The sequence below is a fragment of the Muntiacus reevesi genome, chromosome 3 (genome assembly GCF_963930625.1).
Source record: "Muntiacus reevesi chromosome 3, mMunRee1.1, whole genome shotgun sequence".
NCBI classification, from domain to species: domain Eukaryota; kingdom Metazoa; phylum Chordata; class Mammalia; order Artiodactyla; family Cervidae; genus Muntiacus; species Muntiacus reevesi.
The window spans coordinates 12,182,114-12,202,416 of record NC_089251.1 but is presented as its reverse complement, the minus strand read 5'-3'; the positions used below and the strand labels follow the sequence as shown (position 1 = coordinate 12,202,416).

At 38.0% G+C, this 20,303-nt stretch overlaps 1 protein-coding gene across 6 annotated transcripts in view; it reads left to right on the top strand.

Moving 5' to 3' along the window:
* The window catches only part of RABGAP1 (RAB GTPase activating protein 1), a 162,855-nt gene that overhangs the window by 110,129 nt on the left and 32,423 nt on the right, over nucleotides 1–20,303 (top strand). For all 6 annotated transcript variants that reach the window (XM_065928498.1, XM_065928499.1, XM_065928495.1 and 3 more), the window contains 2 exons: nucleotides 13,693–13,806; nucleotides 17,288–17,362. In XM_065928498.1, the coding sequence (XP_065784570.1) occupies nucleotides 13,693–13,806; nucleotides 17,288–17,362 (189 nt within the window). The remainder of the gene's footprint in view (nucleotides 1–13,692; nucleotides 13,807–17,287; nucleotides 17,363–20,303) is intronic.

Genomic DNA, 20,303 nt, shown 5'->3' with positions numbered 1-20,303 from the left:
AAGATAAATATACAAAGCAATGTCTACCCACAAATCTGCTTTACACTGAAATTCCTGCTTACTGCACTGGTGTGGAATAACAGCACTGCAAGTTGAAAGAAAACTAATTTGAAGATAAGTGGTGCTAGTTACATAGGGACAAGTAAAATTATGTTTGTACAGGTACACATTTTTATGTTCTTGAAATCTGAATTTAAGGTAAAAATGTACACTGTCAGTGTTAAGTGAGCCCATCAAACATATTTATTCCTAGAATTCTGATTGCTTAAACTATAAATGGAATTGAGGGCTTTAATATGTTTTATGGGTTTCCCAGGTGGCACAGTGATAAAGGAATCTACCTACCAGTGCAGGAGATGCAGGAGACACTTGTTCAATTCCTGGGTCAGGAAGAGCCCCTGGAGTAGGAAATGGCAACCTGGTCCAGTATTCTTGCCTGGAAAATTCCATGGACAGGGGAACCTGGTGGGCTACAGTCCATGGGGATGCAAAAAGTGGGACACAACTAAACATGCATGCACACACAGTTTGTTTTTTACAAGTACTCTGTACCTCGTATTACTGAGGTATTGAGGTGTACCTTATTAGAATATTTGCAATTCAGAGAAGTAGGAAAATGTCAATAAGAGATTTGGGAGATAGAACATTAAGAAAATGATTTTACCTCAAAGTTGTTGGTCCCTATTTATTCATTTTTAAGCATAGTACTTCTTAAATTTCATTTTCCTTCTTTTGAGTTTTTATTCTAGGGAATTTTAAAAACTAAGTCTTTAAAATCACTTCTGACAATCTGTAGCTGACGTTTAAAGAGCAAAATGTAGCCAAAAAATTATTTTATATCTTTTGAAATATATTGTGAAGATAAGATATAGCATGGTGGATTTGAGTGGAGTTGTTTTGTTTTCTTAAGTATTACATGATGGCATTTAACAAAGCATTTATTTCATTCCAAATAATCTTTAAGAAGATCTAACTTTTTCTTTAGGCAACAAGTTACTTTGGAAATAATCTTCTCTATGCTGGTTATTTCTCATGGCAGCCTTCCACTGCATTTTCTTTGTTTGGGTACTTTCTTTTTCTTCCTGCCATTCTTAGCTTTCTATTTTTCAACTTGAGTTTACAAAGGGTGTGTATTCAAAGAGTTTCCGTCAGTTCCCAGTACCTTGTTAATCCTGAGAAGTTACTCAGTGAGCCAATTCTCACAGTAAGGTATAAAAATAGTCATCCAGAAAAATTACAGAACCTGGTACCACTGTGATTTGAACTGATGGATGACTTTCAAAACCAAGATGGGACCAAAAAAACAGTACAAATGTTATTTCCTTAAATTTTTGTCTGCACGAATTATTTTAGACAAGCCTTACGCTTTAAGAAAGTAACAAAGCCTCGCTAGTGCTTTTTCATACACACTAAAAAGAGCTTAAGAATTGGGGACAAGAAAGAAATCACCTAGAAATTAATTACATGAACAGACTCTTTTTTTATTACTCTTGAGCTTGTACCCACAGCATTCATTTCAACAGTTTTACTCCACAAATCAGTCCAGCATTTTATTGAGTGCCTAAGTAAGTGCAGATCTTAATATGGTACATTTGTTTCAATTAGTGAACCAACATTGATACGTTACTGTTAAGCAAAGTCCATGCTTTAGATTTCCATCGTTTATTCTTAATGTCCGTTTTCTCTTCCAGATCCCATCTAGGACACTACATTTTGTTTAGTCCTCCTCTCTCTGTAGGCTTCTCCTGTTGGTAGTAGTTTCTTAGACTTCCCTTGTTTTTGATGACTTTAGCGGCTATAAGGAGTGCTGGTCAGGTATTTTATAGAATCGCCCTCATTTGGAATTTGTCTGGTGTTTTTCTCATAAGTTTGTGAGTTTGGGGGAAGAAGAATACGTAGCAAACTCCGCTTTTCATTACCTCACGTCGAGGGAACGTGCTGTGCCGTCAGCACGACTTGCACTGTTGGTGTGCACCTCGAGCCCCCACTGAGGGCATGTCTGTCAGATTTCTTCAGTGTCGTTCCTTTTTTCACCCCCTTACCATCCTGTACGCTTCTGAAGGAAGACTCTGGGCACAACCAACAGAGGAGTGGGCTCCCTCCATGAGGGCAGGGTGTTTACATAAATTATTTGGAGCTCTCTCTGGAAGATTTGCCTCTTCCCCTCTACCCCCATTTATTTACTTATTTGTTCATTTATTTATATAAGTATAGATCCATGGATATTTATTTTATGCTTAGCTTATAATCTAGTATTATGTCATTAATTTTGTTGCTCAAATTGTTCTAGCTTTGACTACTAGAAATTCTGTTTGGCACATACTTCCCTTTGACGTGTTCCCATGGTTGTGGGTGGTTTTCTTTGTGGTGTGAGTTGGGGGGAAGTGCTTCCTTATCCTCTGCCAGTTCTCCATGTTCTAGGATTATCTTGTGTGTTTCCTGCCCCAGTCCTAGAATCAACCTTTTCCATAAGGAGCCTGGTTCCTTTTATTGGTAAATGGTATTGGAAACCAAGGTCCTGGCACGAGATGTGTTCGTTGCTGACTGAGTGACTGTGTGTGTTCGTGTCTGACTCTGTGATCCCATGCACTGTGGCCCGCCAGGCTCTTCTGTCCACGGGATTGCCCAGGCGAGAATCGTGGAGTGGGTTGCCATTTCCAGGTTGCCTCTTTCAGGGGATCTTCCTGACTCAGGAATCAAACCCATGTCTCCTGTGGCGCCTGCATTGGCAGGACCACTGAGCCACTTTGGGAAGCTTTTCAGCTGACAGAACGAGGGAATATTTGCATGATAGTGCCTTTCTTTCCCCTCTGTATTTGTCAACATGTGGGTTCAGCAAAAAATGCATTGGTGAGAGTAGGATGGAGTCTGTAAATTTTACATGCCATTCTCTGCAACTTTAAGAGAAAGTTCTTATATGCAGACCAGAAGGAAGCTGAGACAAGTGTATAAGTGACGGTTCCAAAGCAGGAGGGCAGGCACTCTAAAGGTGACGCCAGTGTCCGTATGAACTGGAGTGTGCAGCTTCCCTGGCGGACAGATCGGCACTGCAGCTCAGATCCCAGAGCACAGGAGCTACACTGGACCTTTAGGGCACAGATCCTCTCTTCCCCTTCAGAATCACAGCTCTACTTCACAGCTTTCTTTATAGGAAAAGTAGTAGAACAGCCTGAATATGCCAAAGTCTGAGATTCAGCCTAGTAAATTATGGCCATGTTCAGTTCAGTCGCTCAGTCGTGTCCAACTCTTTGTGACCCCATGAACCACAGCACGCCAGGCCTCCCTGTCCATCACCAACTCCCAGAGTCCACCCAGACCCATGTCCATCGAGTCCGTGATGCCATCCAGCCATCTCATCCTCTGTCGTCCCCTTCTCCTGCCTCCAGTCATTCCCAGCATCAGGGTCTTTTCAAATGAGTCAGCTCTTCGCATCAGGTGTCCAAAGTATTGGAGTTTCAGCTTCAGCATCAGTCCTTCCAGTGAACACACAGGACTGATCTCCTTTAGGATGGACTGGTTGGATCTCCTTGCAGTCTAAGGGACTCTCCAGAGTCTTCTCCAACACCACAGTTCAAAAGCATCAATTCTTCGGCGCTCAGCTTTCTTATGGTCCAACTCTCATATCCATACATGACTACTAGGAAAAACCATAGCCTTGACTAGATGGACCTTTGTTGGCAAAGTAATGTCTCTGCTTTTTAATATGTTGTCTAGGTTGGTCATAACTTTCCTTCCAAGGAGCAAGCGTCTTTTAATTTCATGGCTGCAATCACCATCTGCAGTGATTTTGGAGCCCAGAAAAATAAAGTCAGCCACTGTGTCCACTGTTTCCCCATCTGTTTGCCATGAAGTGATGGGACCGGATGCTATGATCTTAGTTCTCTGAATGTTGAGCTTTAAGCCAACTTTTTCACTCTCCTCTTTCACTTTCATTAAGAGGCTCTTTAGTTCTTCTTCACTTTCTGCCATAAGGGTGATGTCATCTGCATATCTGAGGTTATTGATATTTCTCCCAGCGATCTTGATTCCAGTTTGTGCTTCCTCCAGCCCAGCATTTCTCATGATACACTCTGCATAGAAGTTAAATAAGCAGGGTGACAATACACAGCCTTGACATACTCCTTTTCCTATTTGGAACCAGTCTGTTGTTCCATGTCCAGTTCTAACTGTTGCTTCCTGACCTGCATACAGGTTTCTCAGGAGGCAGGTCAGGTGGTCTGGTATTCCCATCTCTTTCAGAATTTTCCAGTTTATTGTGATCCACACAGTCAAAGGCTTTGTCATAGTCAATGGAACTCTCTTGTTACTGTCCACTAAAAATGCTAGGGAATAACTGTCAAATAACAGAAAAAGAGGCTTACGACATTTTGCAGTTAGTAAAAGTTAATTTTCAAAACAATATAAACTCTATTTTAAAAGTAATTATATAAAAGCTAGGCATATGCTCACCAAACATAAGCTACAGTTATTTGAGTTGTGAAATTATCTCTTTTTTCTTATTTTTTCCCCAGTATAATTGTAAGGGAGCAGAAACGTTTTATTAAAATAAGAAAACAAAAAGGCCTTGTTATTATACTAAGAAAACTAAAGGTTAGATTTGTGTTTTTAAAATGCAGTAAGGTGTATCATTGAACTTCCCTGGTGGCTTACATAGTAAAGAATCTGCCTGCAATGCAGGAGACCTGGGTTCAATCTGGGTCAGGAAGAGCCCCTGGAGAAGGGAATGGCAGCCCACTCCAGTATTCTTGCCTGGAGAATTCCATGGACAGAGGAGCTTGGTGGACTAAAGTCCGTGGAGTCGCAAAGAATCGGACACAACCGAGTGGCTTACACTTATAACTTAAAGCTGTATCATTGATTTGGGCTTATGTTTGGGAAACAGTGGCTAGTCCCATTTGATAAGAGTATGGGAACGGGAAATAAAGATTCAGATTTTAGTGTGAGGTTTTAATTTTCTGTTTTTGTTTAGTGAATACATTTTTAAAGTGCTATTATTTTATAGCATTTTAGTAAAATTATTTCCAGCAATGTATGTTACGCATTCCATTATATGAATGGTAATATGTTTGTCTTTTTTTTTTCCCTGTTAATGGACATTCGAGGTTTCTAGTTTTTGACCATTGCAAATAATATTATTATAGACATTTTTCTGTATGTTTTTTCCTCTTAGATACATGGTTTTGTTTCTTCTGTGTGAAACAGTGAAATTTGGAGTAAAATTGCTGGGTCTGGGTAAATGCCTATTTAACTTCACAGGAAACAACTGCCTTGTTATTCATTGAAGTGGTTGTGTCATTTTATATCTCCACTAGCAACAATTAAGATTTCCAGTTACTTCATATCCTCACCAACATTTGGTATTGTCTTTTTATTTTAGCCAGTCTAATATGTTTTAATGTGTATGTTTAGAACTTCTGAGTTGTGTGTACTGTTTGTGTTACTGCTTGAAATGTAAGGGACAATATGCCATTATAAGTATAGGGTTTCATTTAAATCTTTACTGCATTGCTGCTATAGAAATATACAAGACTTTGGAGAGTTGACTTTTGTGAAATGCAGCAAATATTTTTAACATTCATTATTACATGGGGAAAAAGTGTTCAAAGGCATATACATTTCAAGTTGTGGTATCTTGTTTGTGGTAAAATTTCTGCAAGTAAAACATATGAAGTTAATCAACAGTAACATGTCATTGTATTCTAAATCATTCCAAAGATGATCTCTCTGGTCATGTTGCTGGTGACAAGTTATCATGTTTTATATTTACGGGACTTGGCAAACTTCGGCAAATCTAGCATGCTTCTTGTTTTGAAAATAAAGTTTTATTAGAATGAAGAAATCCTTATTCATTTACATATTGTCTTTTTACATATTTACTGTGCAGAGGGAGAGTTGAGTAAATGTTTGCCATCTGGCTCTTAACAGAAAAAGTTCACAGAATGTTACTACTGTACAGTTGTATGGCAGTTTTGTTTTCTTCAGGACAGTAAAGCTGTTTTTTTCTTACAATAAATGAAGCAGCCAAAACATAAAGCCAGTTGTTTAAAAGAACTACATCTGCGTGACTTCAGTAGCTTTCAGGACATATCACCTTACAATAGTTTTTCCATTTCTTGTTTCTTTAAGGTTTAATTGTTCTTTATGATTGCCTTAAGTACATTTGTAAGTTCAGTCGCTCAGTCATATCCAACTGTTTGTGACCCCATGGACTGCAGCACACCAGGCTTCCCTGTCCATCACCAACTCCCAGAGCTTGCTCAAACTCCTGTCCATCAAGTCAGTGATGCCATCCAACCATCTCATCCTATGTCGTCCCCTTCTCCTCCTGTCCTCAGTCTTTCCCAGCATCAGGGTCTTTTCCAGTGAGTCAGTTGTTCACATCAGGTGGCCAAAGTATTGAAGCTTCCTCATCAGTCCTTCCAATGAATATTCAGGACTGATTTCTGTTAGGGTTAGTGGTTTGATCTCTTCGCAGTCCAAGGGACCCTCAAGAGTCTTCTCCAACACCACAGTTCAAAAGCATCAGTTCTTCAGTGCTCAGCTTGCTTTATAGTCCAACTCTCACATCCATGCATGACTACTGGAAAAACTGTAGCTTTGACTAGTTAAAAACTTTCACATTTGTAAAAACTTTACTAATTACAGTCTGCTGAAAAGATGGTTGACTAACTTAATTTGGCTGTGAATACTGTCATCCAGCATACTTTATGCTAACAAGCTCCCTGTATCAGCTATGTCTATGTTTAACTACTTAGAAATAAAAAGACTGTATCATGGTATAAATCTTAATTTTATAAGTACTTGAGTTTGGATGGTTTACAAAAGCTCTTTTCTGTGTTGTCTTAGGAAAGAATTGTCCAAAATGTTACTGTGATTTGTTTTCAGAATCTTTTCAAATTTAACGATGTCATTATTATGATAGGAACTTAAAAAATCCATCATTGTTAGAATTTTTGGATCATTTTTGTACAGGTTGGCCTCTGGCAAGTCTAATGGATTTATTCCCAAGTTCTTCATCATATTTCCTAAGACCAAATATTTTAAGCAAGTGGTTTGCATAGAACACCTCAATTTATTATCATTCTTGAAGGCTTCAAAAATGCAGTATGTGAATTTTCAAAGTCACCACCTCTGAAGGGCATTTTACCCCTTCCTAACCCGATGACTTCCATGATCAAACGGTTAGAGGGAAGGCAGATGGATGAGAACTAGCCAGTTACAGAGTTTTTTCAGAGAAGTTTTTTATGTGTTCCTATTCTATGTACATTTGAATTTCTAAATCATATCTCTCTCATAACTGTGTATCCATTTTCAAGTTATCTTTATCATCACTCAGTCTGTTATAACTGACACAGCTGGCGTAGAATATTTTGAAGCTTTTTGTACTTCTGTCATTCTTCATATAATTTTCTAACCTTCATGTTTGTCTTAAGCCACAATCTATCCTTCATAGCCTGTTTCAGAACTTTCATTTTTGTTTCATAAAATTCCAGAGTGATTTCATCTGACATTTTAAAACACCAGAAATCTCTTTTGGAAATACAATTACAGTGGAGATGTAATTCAAGAATAGAATTTACAACTTTTTCAGAATAATTTATTGTAGCTGAACTTCAAATGTAGATCAGTAGCATGTCCATTCATCATTTTTGAAAAGTTTTATCAATGTGAAATTTATTTTAATTATTGTTTTAGTGCTTTAAGTCTTCTTCCTCTTTTTTGTTTTTAAGTTCTAGAACCTTTCAGAAACTACTTAATGCTGCTTTGGGTCATCTTCCTTCAATGCTTTAAAATTATCATTCTGATTTTCCAGATCTCCACTTGATTGAATTATTCTCTACAGAGTGTTCCAGGTAGCAGCTCTCCCCTCATCACCAAGAACTCATTCTTTTTAGTAGAGGCTCTGACTGGCTTGCTCATTGTGGTTTTAATTGACATTGTCCTGGGAACTGCCTTTTCATTTATCTAATGTGTTTGCTCAAATTTTTGCCCATTTTATTAGGTCATCGCTTTAAGTTTTTATATATATTCTGAATATAGTTCCTTTTCAGATGCATGTACTACTGGCCTATTTCTTTTCTTAATGATGTATTTTATAAGCAGGAAAATTTTAATTTTGGTGAAATCCAATTATTTTTCCTCTTAATGACTCTAGGGGTGCAATAAGTTTTTGTCATGCTGCACTTTCACAATTGAAGCTGAGACTTTTATGGTCTGTTGCTGTTTGAGCTATTCATGAAACAGTTTTATTTCAAATAAAGATTTCTTAACTCCCAATATGCCTGTAGTTTTCTCTTTGTGTTGCTATTTTATATTCTATGTGTTTGTTAAAATTAAAATTCAGGGGAATTCCCTGGCAGTTCAGAGGTTGGACTTGGTGCTTTCACTGTGGGGTCCTAGGTTCAGTCCTTGGTTGGGGAACTAAGATCCTGCAAGCTGCACAGTGGCCAAAAATAAACACATACATAAAACTGAGTTGAAAAGAATTCACATATCCTAGGCTGAATAAAAACTATTAACCCACAGTAACATATTTTTAATATAGACTCCCTTTCTTGTAATTTCTCTTGATAATTGCAGGATGATTTATTTTGCATTTTGAGCTGAAGGACCCATTCTTTTCCCTGTTCTGTTTCTTTCTCTTTTTTGTTTTGAGAAGAAGCGTGAATCTTTATTGTCACATTGTAATGGAAAATGTTGCAATCATCTAAATGTTTATCCACAGTAGAATAGATAAATAACTTTATACATAAATAACTACATAGTTAATAGAGTTAAATGCACTTGAGCTATGTTTATCACCATGGATTAGTCATTAAAATATAGTATTGAACAAAAGAAGCTACTGAAGAAGACATGGATTATAATGTCATTTATAGAAAATACTTTAAACGTTCTGTAAAGGGTATATATGGTTTATAGATACTATATTCATATACATATATTAATACATGCATCTATACACATATATGTACATAACATATACATTAAAACATGCCTGGCAATGATAGCAAAATCAGGATAGTGGTTAACTATAAAAGAAGGAAGAGGGCATATGAGATTGGAATTAGGTGTACATTGTTGTATCTATGATGTTTGCTTTCTTAATCTTAATAATCTACATGTGTATTCATTATATGTTCTCTGTACTTTCAGCATTACTGAAATATTTCATAATAAAACCCCTGAGTAAGCAAATTTTCAGTTTTGGGATGACTTGGTAAAATCAGTATACTTCCCTAAAGGTACTGATAAGGCACTTAATTTTTTAAAATTACCTTAATTTCTTTTGTTAAAAAATAAGGAGAAGCCACAAGGGGAGCTCTGATCTATTTCTCATGACAGTTATTCTCTTGCCTGCATATGACACAATTTGAAAGTCTCTAATGAGTCAATCATTATAGCAATCTTGGTTTTTTCAGGTATTTAGTCAGAATGTCTTTAATTATTAATAAGGTTCTCTTCTGATTTAGTCTCCTGCCTCTTTCACATGAGTCTTGAGTTAATAAACGTTAGCATTAGAGATTGTGGTTTGGGGAGAGCTGTTGATCACATGAACATTGTCATCACTCAATTTTAAGGAAGCTTTTGGATTTTTCTTAGATATATTTATCAAGCACTAAGTGTGTGTCATGATTTTGCTAGGCTCTGTGGAAGTTACAAAACTAAACCAACAGTTTCTACCCCTATGTGAATAGCTTTATAGGAAGATAAGATATATAAAAGTAAAAACAATTCACATTCTGTGAACCGTGTGTCCTCTGTATAACAGTGTGTATGCACACGCATATTTGTGTGCATGAGTATGTGCTTATTTGTGTGTGGATGTGTGTGTGTTTAGAGGACAGCCCCAGCTCTCAGGGTACTGGATGCTTTGCTTGCTTTCACTTTTATCAAGTGTTTTATATATGTGTCAGACGGTTCTGGAAGCTCTTTGTTGTTGTTCAGTCACTAAGTCATGCCCCACTCTCTTGTGATCCCAATGGATTGTAGCCCACCATGCTCCTCTGTCCATCAGATTTCCCAGGCAAGAATACTAGAGGGTTGCCATTTCCTTTTCCAGGGGATCTTCCCAGGTGAGCTAACCCATGTCCCCTTCATTGCAGGCAGGTTCTTTACCACTGAACCACCAGGGAAGCCTTGGAAGCTCTTTCTTTACATGTTTATAATTTATAGATTATTTAATGTAACCATCATTACAACTTTATAAGGTCAGTGATATTAACCAGAGAAGATAAGATTACCTTAAGTTTTTCAGCAAAGTAAGGGAATAAGCCAGCTTTTAAACCCAGGTACGTCTGACTCTAAGCTAAGCCCCTGGTTTTAAGGCCTTAAAGATGAATTGGCATCATTTTCATTTTTTAGGTACATATAGCTAAACTAGTACTGGAAATTCTTAATCTAAAGGACCTGAATCATCCAGGGGCTCTTATTTGGTTGTATGTGTATGTCTTTTGTTTGTTTGCCATTTTAAAACCACCTTTATTTAGATGTGATGTATGTACAATAAAATTCACCAGCTTTAAGTGAACAATACATGTTTTAATTAGTACCTCAGATGTGATGGATAATAATTCCATCACTTCAAAAAGTTCTCTTAGTTCAGTTCAATCGCTCAGTCGTGACCAACCTTTTGCAACCCCAGGGCCTGCAACACGCCAGGCTCCCCTTTCCATCACCAACTCCAGAGCTTACTCAAACTCGGTCCATCGAGTTGGTGATGCCATCCAACCATCTCATCCTCTGTTGTCCCCTTCTCCTCCTGGCCTCAATCTTTCCCAGCATCAAGGTCTTTTCCAATGCGTCAGCTCTTTGCTTGAGGTGGCCAAAGTATTGGAGTTTCAGCTTCAACATCAGTCCTTCCAGTGAACACTCAGGATTGATCTCCTTTAGGGTGGACTGGTTGGATCTCCTTGCAGTCCAAGGGACTCTCAAGAGTCTTCTCCAACACCACAGTCAAAAGCATCAATTCTTTGGCACTACACTTTCTTTACAGTCCTACTCTCACATCCATGTATGACTACTGGAAAAACCATAGCTTTGACTAGAAAAACCTTTCTTGGCAAAGTAATGCCTCTGCTTTTTAATATGCATATTAAAAAGTTCTCTAATAGCTCTTAAAAATTAGCCTTTCTCCCTTGAACCCCAGCCCCTTCCAAACATTGATCTGCTTTCTTTACTTTGTAATTTTGTCTTTTGTAGAATTGCATATACATGGAATTATAGAAAGTAGTCTTTTATGTCTGTCTTATTTCATACAGTCTCATGCTTTTGTGATCTATCATGTTGCATATCACTGGGTTTTCCCCTTTTACTGCTGAGTAGTATTCCGTCACTATATGAATGTACCACAGTTTCTTTATCCATTTGCCCACTGGAGCCCAGTTTGGGCTATCAGGAATCACATTGCTATGAACATTTGAGTTCAAATAGTTACATGTATTTTTATTTTCATTTCTCTTGGATGACTATGTAGACTTGAGTCACTGAATTGCATGATAAGCATATGTTTAACTTTATAAGAAACTTCCAAACAGTTTCTATAATATTTGTACCATTTTGCATTCCCACCAGCAATGTATGAGAGTTCAAGTTGTTCTTCACCCTTTGCCAATCCTTTGTATATTGGGTACTTTTCATTTTAGCATTTAGTGACCATGTAGAGAAATCTCATTGAACTTCTCATTTATATTTTGCTGATAACTAATGATGTTGAAATTTTTCATGTGTTTCTTTGCCATCTCTGTGTCTTCTTTTGTGAAGCATTTATTCCATCTTTTACCACCATTTCCCTCCTCCCTTTAAATCAGTTTGTCGCCTTATTTATTTTGAGAGTTATATGTTCTGGATATAAGTCCCTTATCAGATAGATTTTATAGGTGATTTATCCTGTTCATGGCTTACATTTTTCATGTTTTTAACAGTAGGTTTTGAATATTAAAAGATTTTTAATTTGATGAAGTCCAGTTTATCATCTTTTTCTTTATGATTTTGTGACTCATAGGGACCCCTCTAGGTAGCTTTGCAGACCTCTTTCTGTTCAGCTTTCCTGTTTGGTACTCTGAGCTACAAACTCTTAGCTACCTTGCCCTCCCTGAATTCTGCTGTCTCTTTTCTCAACTCAGGGAGGTACTCCCTATCCCCAGCTCTGTTTCCGCTCCGTGTGTTACAGCCTAGAAGCTTCCACCAGGCAACCAACCACTGTAGTCTTAATTCTCACCCTGCAGCTTGTGCTGCAGGGATCACCACAGCTCAGAGCTGCCCTGACTGGTGTTAATGATGCATTAAAAACTAGTAGTCAGAAAAAATAAAAAATCCCGGTAGTCTGCCAGTAAAGCTCTTTGGGTAAGCAGTTTGGCAGTATCATTGTAGGCTCAAATAGTTTGCAGATTAAGAAAGAGCATAGGCTTAAAGTTAGCTCACTAGTGATGGAGGTTGAAAGGATAAGACTAATATTTAAGCATACAAACTTGTAATGAGTAGTAAATAAGCCAGAACTCTAATGCACAGTATTTTGAATGTAGGCAGTAATAATACTGTAGGCAGTAATATAGTACTGTACTCTAGCTACAATGTGATACTACTATACTGGCAGTCATTTTACAATATAGTGTAAATGTATCAAAGTGAAAGTGTTAGTCACTCAGTCCACTCTTTGCAACTCCGTGGAGAGTAACATGCTCTACACTTTAAATTTACATGATGTTGCATGTTAAATTTATACAGTAAAAAAAATTTTTTTAATATAAAGTTATTCTAGATTCCACAACTGTAAAGTATTCACGGCCCTGAGAACCTGATTACCTAAAAGGCTAGAAAAATTACCAGACCAAAAAAAATATATTACTAATTTTTCACTTGAAACAAGAGTGTCAGGCTCTTGGATGGTGTACTGAATATAATGCAGTCTCACTGCGGAGAATCAAGTCTGTTGTCTTAGCTATGAGGACAATACGTTGTTAAAACAGAAGGCCATGTTCCTGTGCTACAGTTCTTCACTGCATGAGCAAATAAAGTTTAACAAAGGAAAGCTGTTAGAAATAGCTGGGTGTTTGGCATATTTTGTGCATTACTGATATTTGTTTAGTTTTAATTACTCATTGTAGAAGAGGAAACAGTTTTTCTCCATTGGTAAAAAAGCAAGGGATATTTTCCCATAGCCCATTTGAATCCCTAGACATTTGATAGTCTCGTTTCATATTGAGTAGAAGGCTGTGTGTTTTTATGCCATTTGCCTCTGGGTGAATTCCAATCCGGGAACTTCTCTTTTCCTTTTGAGAACCTGGCCCATGAGTTTTGTGCCAAAGGATCAATTAAAGCAGCAATTTTTGTACCCAGTATTTCTAACGGGAGCATTTTGCCTCTTTCTTTTGAGGTTAGATTGAGTGTTTTCCTGTGGGAAGTCCGTTTTGAAACACATATTCCTTCTTAACAATAGAAAGGTTATCACCTGCACTTCCTTGCAGCAGGGATGGGAGTATACATGAGGTGTATAGAGTGAAACGAGTCTCTTTTCTGTCTTCCTTTTTTTCCCTCTTAATATTTGCTTTTCCTTCCCTGAAGACGCAGGCACGCATGTGTGTATGTATGTTCCAGCAGCATTTTAAAGTAGGTAAATTAGAAGACGACCTTGTTGTATTAGCCTAGACAAATACATCCATCTGAACCTTCTGCTTCCTGGTGTTTCCACAGGAGTCTCCCCAGGACAGTGCTATCACTCGTGATATTAACCGGACATTCCCAGCCCACGACTACTTTAAGGACACAGGAGGAGATGGACAAGATTCCTTATATAAAATATGCAAGGTATTTCATACCCCTAAAAAGACTGTTTTAGGTGGTTATTCTGTTTCTTTGAAATTATGCAAAAGATAACTGCAAAATGTAATTTGTATTTTATGTCCAAGAATGAAAAAAAAGAGAATAGTTTTTGTAAAACCAGAAGTAACAACATAATTTTAGATTCATGGTGAACAGGAAATAATTTAAAATGAAATGGTAGGATTTCTTTTACAGGACTCTCAGTCAGTAGTTCCCTGGCACCACATTTAGACTCGAAAGTTGGTTTAATGTCACAAGCCTCTGAGTCCTACAGCATTGCAAACTCCTTTTTAGTATTCACATTGTAAGTGATGAATTTGACTTTCTTGGTCCTCAGAACTAGGCTTTGGTCTATTCCCTCTAAAACTAAGCAAGTACCCATTTAGCACTTACTATATAGGAAGTACAAGCAAGGCACAAGACATACCCTCAAGGAATTTGCATATTATGGTTGAGAAGGCAAAACCAACAGCTAGTTTTCGGACAAGACTAGCAATAAAAGACAGTTTCTCCAATGATAAATTGAAAGTGTTAGCCACTCAGTCGTGTCTGACTCTTTGCGACCCCATGGACTGTAGGCCACCAGGCTCCTCTGTCCATGGAATTCTCCAGGCAAGAATACTACGTTGGGTAGCCATTCCCTTCTCCAGGGGATTTTCCTGACCCAGGATTGAACCTGGGTCACCTGCATCGCAGGAGGATTCTTTTCCGTCTGAGCCACCAGGGAAGCCCCAGTGACAAACTAGATGCTTTAAACTATAAGGACGCTTGGAACTTAGCGAACTGTTTCTTGGGTTTAATTTCAGTTTCCTCATAGAACTTACAGAGCTATCATTTCTGTTGTGATCCTCTTCTCATCATCCTTTTTAACCCCTGCTCAGTTGTACTTCCCATTTAAGGAAACAATCTAGCTATCCCTCATCTTCCTGCAAAATGTCACAGAAAGAAACCCTGTTCTCACTGACTCTGATCCCATACTCCTGACCCCCTATGCTGTGGTTTCTCTCTCATGATGATCTTAATTACAGCTTTATCTGCTCCTGATTTCTCCCCCTTCTGGTTAAGCTCTCACTTCTGTAACAACTTCGTTGATTCCCTCCCTCGTGACTTTTTCTCTCTCTTGCAAGTTCCTAAAACAGAGGCCTTCTTTCTAGGTGCTCAGCCACTGGTTACTGTAGCTCTCCACTGTCTACCGGGGTGACTCCTTCCACCCTACAGCCTCAGTTGTCACCACTGCATAAACGTTTCCAAATCTACATTAGCTCAAGGCCTGAATTTCCAGCTGCTTTTTAGTCTCCTTGTGGAAGTCTGTCAAGTATATCAGAAAAGGTATAATAATAATATAGTCCATTTAAAAACATACTTCGTTATGAAAATTTTCAAACATCCATAAAAGTTGAATAGTGTAAATGAGTTTGTATATATCCCACCCAGATACAAAATTTATCAACATATTGCCACAGTTGCTTCATCTTCCCTTTAAAAAAAATTTTCCTAAAGTGCTTTAAAGCAAACTTCAAACATCACAGTCCTAAAGTCTTCACCATACATCAAAAAAAATAAGATCATTATCTACTGGTGGCATTAACGAGCAATACCATCCAGTTGCCGTTCCATAATCAGTTTTCCCTAAATGTCTGTACAGTTTAGTTAGAATCAGGATCCAGCAATATTCCTACTGTGGTTAGTTGTTACATCTCTTTTAATTAAAAACAGTCCTTCTTTTACCCCTGTGCCATTGTCTTGCTGAAGATACAGTCATTTTTCAGTTATTTTTCTGTTCCTTCCTTTGGCCACGTTCAGTTTGATGATTGCTGTCTCTTGTAGCAGTACTTCCCTCTATATTCACTGCCCTGGTACAGGCCACTGTCATACGTTGCTGGCACTTACATAAAAGCTGCCTTGCATTAGTCTCCCTGCCTTTGGGTTTGAGCCTATTTTTTCTTTTCTCTGTGTTGACCCTAGAACAGGATCATTTTAGTGCCCTCCATTAAACCCACAGAATGAAATCAAAATTCCTTAGTTTATTTCCTGGTCCTAAATCCATTAGCTTAGTATTAAAGGCATTCTGTAATATCTCCTGGCTTATTCCGTAAATATTTTATGCTTCAATCACATTGAACTTCTCACTGTACTCTAGTTGATTTGCTTGTCAGACTTCCCAAGTGAACTGTGAAATTTTCAAGGGCAAGAATCATTTGTTACATATATGAGCATCTGTAGCACTTGGCACGGTGCATGCCATCTTATAGTAGGTGCTCATTAAATGTTGATGAATTAATGAAATGCCTTTTCTTCCCCATATTTCCTTACAGCCCCTGTGAACCTTATATTCCAAACATTTCCCAAGTGTGTTACATACTTTCATGTCTGTATGCATTCCTTCAGGCTTTTCTGTGAGCCTGAAGAATGCTCCCCTCCATTCTATACCTATAGAAAATTCAATACGTTTTTATCCCAGGACATAATTGATAAAGCCATACACTGAGTTCTTTACTTGAGGGCACTGAGAATAATACATCAGCTCTATTATATAAATACTGTGATTATTCTCATCATGCAAATAAGGAATGTAAGTAGTGGGCCTAAGACTCAGACCAGGATATTAGCAGTTGTGGAGTCCCAGCACAGCTGTTCACTGTGAAACCTTTACTCTTTCTTGACTAATCAAATGTTGCTTGCTACCTTCATCTGTACTGTCAAACAGCTTTCCACAGAGCTGTGTTAGCATGTGTTACTGCTAGTTTTTAACAGCCTTAATGAAACTGGTTTTAACACTTGTTAGTTTTTACTGATTTGATAGTTGGAAAGTTGTCTCATTAAATTATAAAAGCTCATTTCTAAATCTCTCTGTGCATCTTGTCCTTGGAAAAGATGGGTGTTTCTTATTCTATAGGCCCTCTCATCAGATGAGCTTTGACAGAGTGGGGGATATAGTGAGATTATATTGAATTTCACCTGAATTTATGAGAGCATGTTTGCGCATACAGACATTGACAGTGTTTGGTGAGTGCCTGGTATGTGTTGATGTGCTGCTAGTTTGAATAGGGCACCACCCCTGCCCCTATGAAGTTAACAGTCTAGTAGAGGAGGAACCTCTAAAATGCAGTGTGTTAAGTGCTGTAATAAGCATACATTTGTAGTAAGTACCAGAGACCTACCGAGGAGAGAAAGAATCCTGGGGGAATGGGATATGTTTGGAACCTTAAGGAAGAGCGCATTTCCAGGCAGAGAAGGAAAAGCGTGAGCAAAGACAGACAGACAGACTCCCGGCTCCCAAGGCAAGGGGCCTAGGTTCGATCCCTGCCTGTTCAGAGAACTAGGTCCCCCATACAACAACTCAAAGACCTCACATGCTGCAACTAAGACCCAGTGCAGCCAAATAAATAAAGTTTTGTGTTTTGTTTTGTTTTATTTTTAAGACTGGCTACATTCATTTACACCTCCTGTGGTTTATTCCCCCCAGGCTTATTCTGTGTATGATGAAGAGATTGGCTATTGCCAAGGCCAGTCATTTCTCGCTGCTGTTCTGCTTCTCCATGTAAGTAATTAGGTCTCTGTGTGTACTTCTTAACACATATCCTGCCTCAGACTTGATCATGGCTTTGTATTGTCTTTGGGCAGACTCTAGTGCATAAGTGTTAATTCTTATATCTGGAAACCTTTTCCTTAATATAATGGCATCATGGGAGAGAAACATGGTAAAAATAAATGACAGTGTTGAAAATTGGTACAAGGGTAGAACTTTTTGTATTACTAGGATAATTGGATAGACTTTAGTCTTGGTTAAACCCTTTGGGGACATTTTATCTTCTCTAGCCGCTGTCATCAGTCTTTATTTTGAGATTTATGTATTGGACTAGGAGGGATAAGTTGGCTTGCTTCAGTGCCATTTTATTCATTCATTCAGCAATGACCTTTATCCTCCCTCTTCTTAGTGTTTCTTTAAATCCACAACCGAATTGAAAAATTGTTAAGGTGAACACCTGTATACACTTGACTTAATTTATCAATTCAGTATTCTTCCACACTGCCTTTTCTGCATCTCTTTTCCTTTTTCACACACACAAAACACAGGTGTTTTATATTTTTATGGAAAAATTTGTTTGAAATTACTTTTGGATAATATAAGTAGCAAATATCAAAATACTCCACTCCTAAATACTTATGTATGTATCTCCTGAGGACCTAACCAGAATATCACAGGCAAATCTAACAAATTCAGTAATATTTTACCCACAGTCCATATTCAATTTTGCCTGTTTACTCAGTGAAGTCCTTATAGCTCTTTTTTTCCTAAACCAGACCAGTAAAGATTCAAACATCGCATTTGATTGTCATTGCTTTTTATTTTTTTAATCTAAACTGTCCTCTTTGCCTTTTTGTGTGTCCCATGCCATTGACAATTTTGAAAATTCAAGCAAATCACCTTGTAAAACATCCCAGATTCTTGATTCGTCTGATCATTTCCTCATGATTCAAGTTAAAATGCTTGGCAAAAATACCACACAGATGATGGTAGGAGAGTTCTTGAGCACTTGTTATGGTCTGAACTGTGCTAGATAGAGATCAGGAGTGAATAAAGTAAATATGACCCCAGCCCTTGCGGATGCAGAGCTAGTGAGGCTGCTTAGTTGTAGACAAAAAAGCAGTGCAAGTATGTCATTGTTAATTTCAGTGGCTCTATGAAGGTACAGTGAAAAGTGTGATACAGGATAATAACAAGGAAACCTCATTTACAGACTTCTCTGGCAAGGTAACCTTTAACATGCACCCTGAAGGAGGAGAAGGGACATCCATTCTCTTTTGTACTTTTCTGTATCATTTAACTTTCTTTAAACGTTGTTACAAAAATAATAGAACTATTTTGAGAACTAGAGTGGAGAACTAGAGTGGAGAACTAGAGCTAGAACTAGAGCATTCCCAGCAAAGAGAATCATATAGTATATGGAAGCCCTGAAATGGGGAAAACTTGGCCTCTAGAAGGAACTGAAAGAAGGGCAGTATGACGAGAGCATCAGGAGCCATGGGGAGTGGGGAGTGAGCTAGAGAGGTCAAGACCAGCTCGAAGGAGGGCCGTGGAGGCCAGGCCACACAGTCTAGATTTTGTTTCTCTAAGGAGAGGAAGTTGTTGAAGAGGTTTAATCCATTTTGTGTAGGTTGTAATAAAACTGTAACAAAGCCACTTTACATCTTCTTGCTATGAACCTAGCTGATTGGTATTGGTAGGCATGCAAAAATGTGACAAAGCTATGACATTGATAAAGAAGAGGTCAAGTTTTTTTCCCCAGTCTTATTTACCTGTCATTGACAAATTAAAATTATGTATACAAGGTGTAAAATGTGGTTATTTGATATACTCTGCATTGTGAAATGATTCTCACATTCAAGCTGATTAACACTTCATCATGAGGTCAAGTTTTAAATTTTTGTTTTGTTGTTTTCATCATACTTCAATATCTCAGAGTCTCACCAAGTCTATATGGTTTGTTTTTGTTCTCAACTTTAGTGCAAGGACATTTATCCCCATTTAAGTATCACAACACTTTTAAAATGAGTTTCCCGATCAAATCCCCAGTGTCTTGGTTTGAACTCTGTGCTGCTTGCCATTGCGTTTAAAATGAGTGTTTGATTCAGAGCAGGGGGAGATGTGCTCTGTAACATCAGAAATGCCACTCTAGTCAGGCCACGTGTCCCTCAACAAGTGAAGAGTTTAGTTGTCTTGATGATAAAGACCTCAAAGGTCTGGTCCTTTGCCCCCGAAGCCCTTACCTTTCCAACAGTGATTTGCTGTCCTCTTCTCATTTCATTACTTAGTTTGATTTGCCCTTTAGCTCTGCTTTATTCCCCAGTGTCTTTGCTCAGCCCATCGTCATCATCATGTTCAACAGAAACCCATTCACCTTCCTGACATTTGAAAAAGCTTGCTATGGTCACATCGTGCCTTAAATATTTCCAGTGTTCTTTTTACATTTTGAAAACTAGCCATTTCGCCAGGTTCTCAAGAAGACATTTTTCCGTAAAGTTACGGAAGATATATAAGTGAGTAGCATCTGTAAATAGAAGTGAAGTGTGGGAGGCTTTTTTAGTATTTTAAGTGTTACTGTAAGCGTTACTATAATACCTGAAGCATTACTCCAAACATTAGAATACTTAAGGTTCTTCTGTAACTAGCCGTGTTTGTAGCAACAATGAGGAAGAAGAACATTTTTACTGAAATGAATTAACAGTTAAGGAGGTAAAATGATTTAACAAAGGTCTCATGATTTGAGGATGGTGGAACATATACTTAAGTGTAGTAGGCCTGTTCTTACTCGGTTCAAATCCTGTCCTCCCTCTAAAGCCTATTCCTAGCTCCCTCTGGAACACTCAGTCTTTTTTCTTGTGTTCCCACTGATCTTTCTCACTAATTCATTTTAGTTATTGTATGAGAGGCTCCTCAAGGACAGGAACAGTGTCTGACATAGAATAGGCATTATTAG